The sequence below is a fragment of the Mobula hypostoma genome, chromosome 17 (genome assembly GCF_963921235.1).
Source record: "Mobula hypostoma chromosome 17, sMobHyp1.1, whole genome shotgun sequence".
NCBI classification, from domain to species: Eukaryota; Metazoa; Chordata; class Chondrichthyes; order Myliobatiformes; family Myliobatidae; genus Mobula; species Mobula hypostoma.
In genome coordinates, this window is record NC_086113.1 from 50,284,483 (window position 1) to 50,296,202 (window position 11,720).

Sequence of the window (11,720 nt, forward strand, 5' to 3'; positions counted from 1 at the left end):
CATTTTGGGTTAATTCTTGCTGTTTCCCATAACTATCCTAATCACTGTTGCCTTACTATTTTTAGCAATGTAAATATCTTCATCTAATCTAATAGTCTTAAACTCCTTACTTAACTATGATTGTTAGCCTATTCATGTGAAGAGGCATTTGATTGCAAGTCCCTACAAAGAATTTTGAGAACTACTGAGAGGATCATCGGGGTGCCTCTTCCACCATCAGAGATATTCATCAGGAGCGCTGCAAACTCAGGGCCTTCCCTCCAGTCCAACAAACATCTTGACCCCCTGCCATCAGGCAGGAGGTACCGTAGCATTAGGCCAAGAACTGTTAGGATGGGAAACAGCTTCTGCCCCAGATCAAAAGTCTACTGTACTCCTCGCCAGCACCCAGGTCTCATCACGTATGAAGCGCCAGTAACGTTGTACTGTTTACTTTTTAACTTGTGTCGTAAATGCACCTTATTATTTGTTAATATACTTATAGTAGTATTACTCTATGTGTTAGTTATATGTAGTATTTTGTGCATCTTGGTACAGAGGAATGTTGTTTCATTTGGCAGTATACATGTGTACGGTTGAATGACAGTAAATTGAACTAGAACTTGTCAGAAGTGGTCAGATGTATGGTAATCCACCAGTGGTATGGGTCCGATTTTTCTACCTCAACAAAAGGTGCCTGACCTGCTGAGGATTTCCAGCATTTTATTTTTCATTTGAGTAACTGTGCTCTGAACAGCCCAGGCCCGTCCTGTGTACAGCTCTCATTTATCTCTCTTTATTTCAACTCCTCCAGAGAGATCAGCGATGATCAGTAAGCATCCATCAAAGTGAAAAATCTACTGGAAATCTTCAGGAAAATAAAAGATGTTGGAAACACTCAGCAACCCAGGCAGCATCTGTGGAAAGGGCAGCAACAGTAACTGGTAAGTGCTTTTCTAGCATTTTCTGCTTTTAACCCAACACCATCCCTCAGACAGGATACCCACTTGTATCAGCAGAGTAATCTCAACCTCAACGGTATTCTCTTTGGTGTCTCGACACGACCCCTCTCTACAATTTAAAACATGCTTGTTTTCTCATTGTTCCAGTTCCGAAGAAAAGTCACTCATTTGAAACATCAACTCTGCTTCTCTTTCCACTGCTGCTGCCCCCTTGCGTTCTTCCAGTGTTTATTGTTTTCATTATGAAAAATTAAGTCTGTTTGGATCTCCTTAGTCAAGTCCTACCAGAAACACAAATCTTAGGTTGAATAGGGTATGATAAGATATGGAAAGAAAATGGTTAAAAATGCAAGTGAGTTCCACAGGTATCAGCATTAGTTCAAGCTCAAGTCAAGTTTATTGTAATTTAACTATATACATGAATACTGCCAAACAAGATAACGTTTCTCCAGACCAGGGTGTAAAGCACAGTCGTACATGTAACACACAACACAGGAAAGTAAGAATTAAACCTACAAGTGCATTACGCATAGATAAGCAAAGTGCATAAATTAAATATTGTAGGGTACAGAGCAATCTCAATCCTATTTTCCATGTTCTCTCTATCCTACCCCTCCCTGCAACCTAAAACATCTTCAGGAATGGTATTATTTACCTCCTGACTTAAAATGATTCCTACCTGAGCAACGTTGTTCTTTTCAGGCGGCACCTGTGCCACTTCCTTAGAATTTGTCTGTTTGTTTATGAGACCGAGTTGCTAACTCGACACTCAACCCAGCACGACTGGAAGGCGTACAAGGAGCTGGCCAGATTCGAACCTGGGACCATTTGCCTTGATGTCCGATGCTAATGCCACTGCACCATTGGCCGGCGACTTGAGCAATGCCTCCATTTTTTAAATGTTCATCCTTTTCAAATCTTTCTATAGTCTCACCTCTCATACGTACTGGTACAGGTCAATATTAATTCACTTGTAACTCTGAGATGTAATGCCTCAGTGCAATTTTCAGTATTAAAGGAGCTATGAAAATCTAGTAAAGTCATATTCAGTACCATGACAAAGAAAAGAAGTTAAGACTAAGACAAGGAGAACCAAATCAAAGGTTATAAACTGGTCACAAAAACATGATTTCAATTACTTAAGATATTATTTCTTATTTCCCTGAGATTTCCAGAGCCATGGCAGCAACAGAATCACAACTGAAACGATTTCTACATGAAACTGTAAATATTGACGAATGATGGAATTAGAATTCACCTATCAGCCTGTAAGTCTTCAGTCCACCCATCCTGCTTGTGTTTATTTCTCTTTCTAACATGAGGTACAATGCTCTTCCTCACAAACAGTCGGTCATGTGGTTTGGGATCTTGTGCTGACACAATATCTTCAATGTCTTCTATTATCGAATCACAAGTGGCTGGCATGTCCTGCAACACAAATCCTCAATTCATTATACATTCTAAACATTCGTCACTAACATTTATGCATATACAAGAAAAGACAATCAGAATTATGTAATGACATTTTTCAAAACAAAAACTATTATTGGTAACTTTTGGTGAGGAAAGTAAAACCATCCAATTGATGGGACATTACACCATAGAAGTAACACGTTAAATGTACAAAACTATGTCATTAAAACAAATAAAATTCAAACAATCGAATCAAGGGATTTAGATCTTCTGTTGGCACAAGAACCCAGACCACAGAGTGGTGGAGATATGTCTCTACTAAAAGTGTATTTTTCATTTCCAAGGAAAGTGTAAGGTGCTCCATCCTTCCACTGGCCTGCAGGTCACCCTTGGGCAAGGTGCAGCACCTCCTCAGCCCCCTGATCAGGGTCATGTGAAGGCATGGGAGCAGATGGTGGATGGTCATATCAGCAGCTGGTGCAAGTCACAAACCCTAGCTATGCGGCCAATGACAGACACCAGGCAGACAATCTCTGAAGAGTATTGATAATGGCTGAGGTCACCTATCTCGTAAATACAATGCCCAGAAGAGGGCAATGGAAAACCAATTATGTAGGAAAATTTGCCAAGAGCAATCACGGTCAAGGACCATGATCAGCCCTGTCATACAACATGGCACGTAATGATGATGATGATATTTCTGGGCAAGTAATCCAAAGTCCTGCATTTATCATACAGAAATACAAATTCAAATCAGAATTGTGGCAAGTGGGGATTAAATTTAGTTACAGTAAACCATGAAATTAAACAAAATTCCAGCATTAGTAATGGTATCAGAATCAGGTTTATTATCACTGGTATATGTCATAAAATTTGTTGGCTTGTGGCAGCAGTACAGTGCAATACATAAAAACATACTATAGATTACTATAAGAAATATATATAAAAGTCATGCAAAAAAAAGCAAAAATAGTGACGTAGCGTTCATGGACCATTCAGAAATCTGATGGAGCAGGAGAAGAAACCGTTCCTAAAACATTGACTGTGTGTCTTCAGGTTCCTTTACCCCCTCCCTGATGGTAATGATGAAAAGAGGGGATGTCCTGCATGTTGAGGGTCCTTAATGCTGGATGCCACCTTTATGATGAATCACCTGTTGAAGATGTCCTCGATGCTGGGGTGCTGGGGAGGCAAGTACGAGTCTTTGGTGACAGACAACAACTCCTCAAACTCCTAATGGAATATAGCCACTAGCAAGCCTTTGTAATTGCATCACTATGCAGGGCCCAGGGCTTCAGAGACGTTGACACCCAGGAACTCGAAACTGCTCAAACCTTGCACTGCTGACTCCTCAATGAAGACTGGAGTGGGTTCCCTCCTGAAGTCCAAAACCAATTCTTTGGTCTTACTAACGTTGAGCGCAAGGTTGTTGTTGCTATACCACTCAACTACCCAATTTATCTCACTCCTGCACATCTTATCATCTGAGATTCAGTCATCGGCAAATGTATCGATGTTTGCGTTATGCCTGGTCAAATCCCATCTTCTCACTGAAGATGGTTTCTGTTAGGTAACATAAAATCATAACCATGCTAAATAGGATCGATTTCAAACAGATCTAAAAGGTCAAAACTATACAATATTGCCATCTGCAGCAAAACTGTATTCCATCGCAATGTAATCTCACATCCCAGAATATAATTGACTCCACTATTGCCATGACAACAGATCCAAATGCCACTAAAGACAAAGTTTGTTGACCACCACTAAAAGAATGTATACTGAATAAACTATAAGATCATAAGATATAGGAGCAGAATTAGGCCATTTGGCCCATGGAAACTGCTCTGCCATTTCATCATGGCTGATCCAATTTTCCTCAGTCCCAATCTCCTGCCTTCTCCCCGTATCACTTCACGCTCTGACCAATCAAGAATCTATCAGCCTCTACCTTAAATATGCATAAAGACTTGGCCTCCACAGCTGCCTGCGGCAAAGAAATCCACAGATTCACGACTGTCTAAAGAAATTTTTCATCCCCATTCTAAAAGGACACTCCTCTATTCTGAGGCTACGTCATCTGATCTTAGACTCTCCCACCATAGGAAACATCCTTTCCACATGCAATCAATCAGGGCCTTTCACCATGCAATAGGTTTCAATGAGGCCACCCCTCATTCTTCTGAATTCTAGAGAATACAAGCCCAGAGCCATCAAACACTCTTCATATGACAGGCCGTTCAATCCTGGAATCATTTTCATGAAACTCCCTTGAACACTCTCCAGTTTCAGCACATTCTTTGTAAGAATAAGGGGCCCAAAACTGCTCACAATACCAGTGCTTTACAAAGTCTCAACATTACATCTTTGCTTATATATTCTAGTCCTCTTGAAATGAATGCTAACATTGCATTTGCCTTCCTCATCACAGATTCAACTTGTAAATTAACCTTTAGGGAATCCTGCACAAGGAATCCCAAACAAGAGAAAATCTGCAGATGCTGGAAATCCAAGCAACACACACAAAATGTTGGAGGAACTCAGAAGGCCAGGCAGCATCTATGGAAAAAAAAATACAGTCAACGTTTCAGGCCAAGACCCTTAGTTAGGACTGGAGAAAAAAAAAGCTGAGGAGTAGATTTAAAAGGTGGTGGAGGGGAGAGAGAAACACAAGGTGATAGGTGAAACCTGGAGGGCAGTAAAGAGCAGGGAGGTTGACTGGTGAAAGAGATACAGAGCTGGAGAAGAGGGAGTCCTATAGGAGAGAACAGAAACACAGAAACATAGAAAACCTACAGCACAATACAGGCCCTTCGGCCCACAAAGTTGTGTCCAACATGTCCCTAACTTAGAAATTACTAGACATACCTATAGCCCTCTATTTTTCTAAGCTCCATGAACCTATCCAAAAGTCTCTTAAAACCCTATCGTATCCGCCTCCACCACCGTTGCCTGCAACCCATTCCACACACTCACCACTCTCTGAGTAAAAAACTTACCCCTGACATCTTCTCTGCACCTTAAACCTGTGTCCTCTTGTGGCAACCATTTCAGCCCTGGGAAAAAGCCTCTGACTATCCACACAATCCAGGCAACATCCTTGTAAGCCATGTAAGAAAGAAAAGTGGGGAGCAGCACCAGAGGGAGGCAGTGGGCAGGCAAGGGATAAGATGAGAGAGGGAAAAGGGGATAGGAAATAATGAAGGGGGTGGGGGCATTACCAAAAGTTCGAGAAATCAGACCCTGGGTAGCCTCCAACCTGATGGCATGAACACTGATTTCTACCTTGCCTGCTGAGTTCATCCAGCATTTTGTGTGTGTTGCAAGGACTCCCAAGTCCCTTTGCACCTCAGTTTTTTAAAAAAATATTTTCTCTCCATTTAGAAAATAGTCAACTCTTTCATTTCTTCTATCAAACTGCGTGACCATACATTTCCCAACACTGTATTCCACCTGCCATTTCATTGCCCATAATCTTAATCTGTCTAAGCCTCCCTACTTCCTCAAAACCACCTGCCTCTCCACCTACCTTCATATCGTCTGCAAACTTTCCAACAAAGCCATCAATTCCATCATCCAAATCATTGACATATAATGTAATACGAATCGGTCCCAACACAGACCTCTGTGCAACACCGCGAGTTACCGACAGCCAGCTGCAAAAGGTGCCCTTTATTCCCACTCTTTGCTTCCTGCCAATCAGCCACTGCTTTATGCATGCTAGAATCTTTCCTGTAATTCCATGGGCTTGTAACTTCTCAAGCAGCTTCATGTGTGGCACTTTGTCAAAGGCCTTCTGAAAATCCAAGTGCACAACATCAACCGATTCTCATTTGTCTTTTCTGCTTGGCTGGTCCTGGACTCATTTCCATCTGGCATAGTTTGCATTTTGTTGTTTGATCGTTGGTGTTTTTTTTGTATTGCTATATTTATGCTCTATTCTTGGTTGGTGCGGCTGTAATGAAACCCAAATTTCCCTCGGGATCAATAAAGTATATCTATCTATCTATCTTGTTATTTCTCCAAAGAACTCCAACAGATCTGTCAGGCAAGATTTTCCCTTGAGGAATCCATGCTGACTAGGCCTATTTTATCATGTGCCTTGAAGTATTCTTAAACATCATCCTTAATAATTGACTCCAAATCTTCCCAACCACTAAGGTCAGACTAACTAGCCCATAGTTTCCTTTCTTCTGCCTCTCTCCCTTCTTGAAGAGTGGAGTAACATTTGCAATTTTCCTATCTTTCATAACCATTCCAGAATCTCGTGATTCGTGAAAGATCATTATTAATGCCTCCACAATCTCTTCAGCCACGTCTGGGTGTACACCATCTGGTCCAAGTGACTTACCTACCTTCAGACCTTTCAGTTTCCCAAGAATCTTCTCTCTAGTAATGGTAACTTCACAGATTCATGACCCCTGAAACTTCCACCATGCTGCTAGTCTTTTCTACAGTGAAGACTGACACAAAATACTTATTCAGATTGTCCAGTATTTTGTTGTCTCCCATTACTACCTCTCCAGCATCGCTTTCCAGTGGTCCAATATCCACTTCACCTCTCTTTTACACTTTATGCATCTGAAGAAACGTTTAGTATCCTCTCTAATATTATTGGCTAGCTTACTTTCGTATTCCATCTTTACCTTCTTAATAACATTTTTAGTTGTCTTCTGTTGGTATTTAAAAGCTTCCCAATCTTCGAACTTCCCACTAATTTTTGCTCTATTATATGACCTTTCTTTGGCTTTTATGGTGGTTTTGACTTCACTTGTCAGCCATGGTTGTGTCATCTTGCCTTTGGAATACATCTTCCTCTTTGAGACGTATATATATCCTGTGCCTTCTGTATTGTGTCCAGACATTCCAGCCATTGCTTGCTCTGCTGTCATCCCTGCCGGTGCTCTTTTCTGGCCAAGTGCTCTCTCACGCTTCCGTAATTCCCTTTACTCCACTGTAATACTGACACATCGGATTTTAGATTATCCTCAAATTTCAAGGTGAATTCAATCATATTCTGATCACTTGCCCCGTCGGGTTCTTTTACCTTAAGTTCTCTAATCAATTTTGGTTCATTGCACAACACCCACTCCAGAATAGCTGATCTCCTCGTGGGCTCAATCACAAACTGCTCTAAAAAGCCATCTCATAGACACTCCAGAAATTCCCCCTCCTGGAATCCAGCACCAACATTGCCCTTTTGGCATCCATTTTCTATCTCCCATTGTAACTTGTACTGTTTGGGGATCTGCATAGAACTCCCATCAGGGTCTTTTTATCCTTGCACTTCCTTAGCTCTATCCACAATGATTCAACCCCATGTCACCTCTTTCCAATTATTTGAATTCATTTTTTATCAAAAGGGCAACGCCACCCCCTCTACCTTCCCGCCTGTGCTTTCAATATGATGTATATCCTTGGACATACAGCTCCCAGCTATAATCTTCTATCAGTCAAGCCTGCAACATCATACCTGTTAATCTGTTAACTGTGCTGCATGTTTATCTACCTTATTCTGTATACTGCATGTATTCAAATACAGCACCTTCGTCCTATATTCACCCTTTTCAATTTTGTCTGCCTTTTATGATCCAGCATTTCAGCAATGTGCATTTTTGTCCTATGGCTGCTTTGAATGAGGTCCAAGATCGACAATGTATAAACAAGCACATAACGTTACATATGTTATTCCCGGGTACTCTGTTTTTTCCCTTCTGGGTAACAGACAACACATACTGAGTGGAGCAGTTCCTAGCAAAGGCTTTCATGAGTTACTCATGCACCTAGTGGAAGGCAAACACTACTGTCAAAGAATACCAGTAGAATGACTTGGATGTTTAACCAGCTTAAAGCAAATGCTCGACCAGATGGTATCACAGCATTTTGACTGTTGTTGAGCTGCAGACAAGTGGAAAGTATTCCATGTATTCACGATTTGTGCCTGTACGTGGAAAGTTTGAAGTCATGTGGCAAGTTAGCTTCTTCCACCCGGGTTCTGATCTGTGGTAGTACCCACAGTGTGCAAGTGAGTGATCCAGGTTCTTGACTGATGGTGATCAACCTGCCAACTTGTGATAATAATTCCACTGAATAGCTAAGTGGTGAAGACTCTCTGGCACTTGGCCTCAAAACTCACCACATATCAGCCATACCCAAACACGGTCTAGTTCCCGGAATGCAGTGATTCATTTTCAATAAGTGAATTAAACTAAATATTCTGCAATCAGTAGATATTCCTACTTCTTGTTGAGGCATTGGCTTGAGGCGTAGAAACTGCCCCGACGAACTCCGGCAGTAATATACTGAGGCCAAGATATCTAGCAACAAACAGATGTGTCTAGCTTTGTGCAAAGTGAGATTCCAATCAGGAGAGTGTTTTCTCCTTGATTCCAAATTCAGAGCAATGCTCCCAAATGAACAGAGCCCGCACTGCGTGATGCACCGTTGTTGCAAAAACTTGGTCGAAACTTAAAAATCCACAAAGCCCAGCGGGGCACAAGCTTCGCTCCATACTCTCCCATGCGAAGATCTCCGGTGGCCATCATGCTCGGTGAAGTGTGCAGGAGATGAACGTTATTCCACCCCCTCCCTTAAATAAATAGACAAGGCCCCAACCAGCAAACTAATTGACCCAAGACGGCCATCACCCCAGCAGAGCATCTGCTTTTAAAGAGCAACAGTCAACTTTTCCGACTCCAGCATCCACTGTCCGTCTGCTCGAGCCCTCGGCCTCGTCCCTTCTCAAAACTCAATCTCAGCCCCGAGCCCGGTTCCGCACCCTACCCGTTAGCTGGAACTTACTAGCGGCAGGTTTCACACGCTCAAACTCCAGCTGCGCTGCGCCATCACCGTGCTGACCTCTGACCCTCCCGTGATGTCATTTCCTCTGCTCGGACGGCGAGCGAGAGACTTCGCACAAGTCGGGTCGCGGAACTTCGGGCACTGGTAACCTGAGCATTTACCCCTAATAACAGCCCTCTAGTTCACCCTAGCGCGATGTTCAATCAGTTTCAGAAATACTAAGCCCCTTTCAATAGTCATAGATACGGCCCAACTCGACTAACCCTGGAAGCCTGTTGACGAGTCCATTTTGCTGCCACATGTTTGCAACCTAAATCTGTTCACTCCCCAGCCCAGCTCAAATAGTCATGGGTCAAGTCAGCCACATAGTCGAGAATCTGCAGTTGCTGGAAATTCCAAGCAAGACACACACAAAGGGCTGAAAGAACTGATCCTGGTCCTGATGAAGGGTCTCGGCCCGAAACGTCGACTGTGTGCCCTTTACCACAGATGCTGCCTGACCTGCTGAGTTCATCCAGCATTTTGTGTGTTGCATGAGTCAAGTCGAAGCGAATTTACTGTCGTGTGCATAAGTTTGGTGAAGTTCAGGCACTTTGAAAAACTGATGCAGCAGTATCACAGGCACGCAGGTACAGTCAACAGACATATACATATATCGTACACGGTGGCGAAGAGAGTGGAAACGATTGCGAAAACCAGACCTGAGTGAGGCGAAGGGAAAGACGGACATGTCGGTGGCATTCAAAGCAGAGTTCCACCGCTGAGGTAGCCGTTAGGGTAGTGCAGGTTGGTTCAAGTCCAAGTTGTATATAACAAAAAAAAACAAACTGGAAGAACTCGATAGGTCAGGTGTATTTATAGAGGAACATTCCATCCATCGCACCCCACACCTGTCTGTCCTGCTGACTTACTCCAGCAGGTTTTTTGGCTCCACTTTTCAGCAGCTGTAATCTGCCTCGCTTTGGCCCATCTGTCCACTAAACCTTACAATTCATGTACCCACCTCCACCACATCCTCTCTCAGCTCGTTTTCCAGCCAGCTTCCCACCTTCTACTCTACATCCACTCAGCCAGCAGTATTTACTTCCAACAATGTTGTTTGCTAACTGACATTGGTCACTGGTCCCCTAATATCTCTAATGTTATTATCAAAAGGAAACTGAATAATCTCCTTCAACCCACTTTACATTCTATTACTACTACCTGTAACCTTCAGAATCAGAATATCACCAGCATGTGTAGTGAAGTTTGTTAACTTAGCAGCAGCGGTTCAATGCAATACATAATAGAGAGAAAAAAAAGTAAATCAATTAAAGTATAAATGTGTATACTGTATTAAATAGATTTAAAATATTGCAAAAACAATAGTAATACAAGAAGAAAAAAATGAGGTAAGGTGAGTTTCATGGGTTCAATATCCATTTAGGAATGGTATGGCAGGGGGGGAAGAAGCTGTTCCTAAATCACTGTCACCTTTAGGCTTCTGTACCTCCTCCCTTAGCCTCCTTGGGTCCAAACCCCCTTTTGAATTCTTTACCCATTTTAAGATACTAAAGACAAATCATTTTTACACCTGTAATTCCTTTTGTGCCAGTGTCCAATTTTGCTTCACACTGAAGCATCTTATTCTGTTAAAGCAGCACTCTTGGTGCAGGATGATGTAGGACATCTTACTCTGTTAAGTAGCACTCTCCGTTCAGGATGATATAGGACACTGCTTTGAGTACAGAGGTCATGCTGTATCCTGAGAAGTTTTGAAATTCAGGCTAAACACAACCATTCCTTCATCTCACCCATGCAGTGGTAAAAGTAGAGATAAAACTCAGCAACACACACACACACAATGCTGGAGCAATTCAGCAGGCCAGGCAGCACCTATGGAAAAAAGTACAGTCGATGTTTCATACCAAAACCCTTCCGCAGGACTAGAGAAAAAAAAAAGCTGAGGGGTAGATTTGAAAGGTAGGGGAAGGTGAGAGATAGGTGAAACTTGGAGTGGGTGGGGGAGTGATGAAGCAAAAAGTGAGAGACAGAAGGCCATGGAAGAAAGAAGAGGGGAGGGGAGGGGCGGGCAAGGAGATAACATGAGAGGGGGGCAAAGGGGTGGGAAATGGTGAAGGTGGGTGGAGGAGACATTACTGGAAGTTTGAGAAATCTATGTTCATGCCATCAAATTGGAGGCTACCCAAACGATATACAAGTGTTGTTCCTCCAAACTAAGTGTGGCCTTATCCCAACAGTGGAGGCGGCCATGGATGGACATATTGGAATGGGATGTGGAATTAATACAGGTGGTCACTGGGAGATCCTGCTTGTTCTGACGGACTGAGCGTAAAATGCTCAACTGTACATATTTTCATAGATGCTGCCTGGCCTGCTGAGATTCCCAGCATCTGCAGATTTTCTCTTGCTTGAGAGATAAAACTCACTTTTGTTGACAACATAGCAATGCATGGAAGGTGGACCAACATCCACTTGTTAATCAGGTGGTATAGGATATCCTATGCAGAGAACTGAGGACAATCAAGCATGTTGGAAAACATGAACCAACAGTAGTCACAAAAT

The 11,720-nt window shown here is 42.6% G+C and overlaps 1 protein-coding gene across 2 annotated transcripts in view; it reads right to left on the reverse strand.

Annotated features, from left to right (window-relative positions):
• The window catches only part of cdkal1 (CDK5 regulatory subunit associated protein 1-like 1), a 522,933-nt gene extending 513,709 nt beyond the window's left edge, over positions 1-9,224 (reverse strand). For both annotated transcript variants that reach the window (XM_063069880.1, XM_063069879.1), the window contains exons 1-2: positions 9,156-9,224; positions 2,200-2,369 (exon numbers count right to left, since the gene is read on the reverse strand). In XM_063069880.1, coding sequence (XP_062925950.1) covers positions 2,200-2,366 — 167 coding nt within the window. In that variant the 5' untranslated portion in view covers positions 2,367-2,369; positions 9,156-9,224. The remainder of the gene's footprint in view (positions 1-2,199; positions 2,370-9,155) is intronic.
• Positions 9,225-11,720: the final 2,496 nt, after the last annotated feature.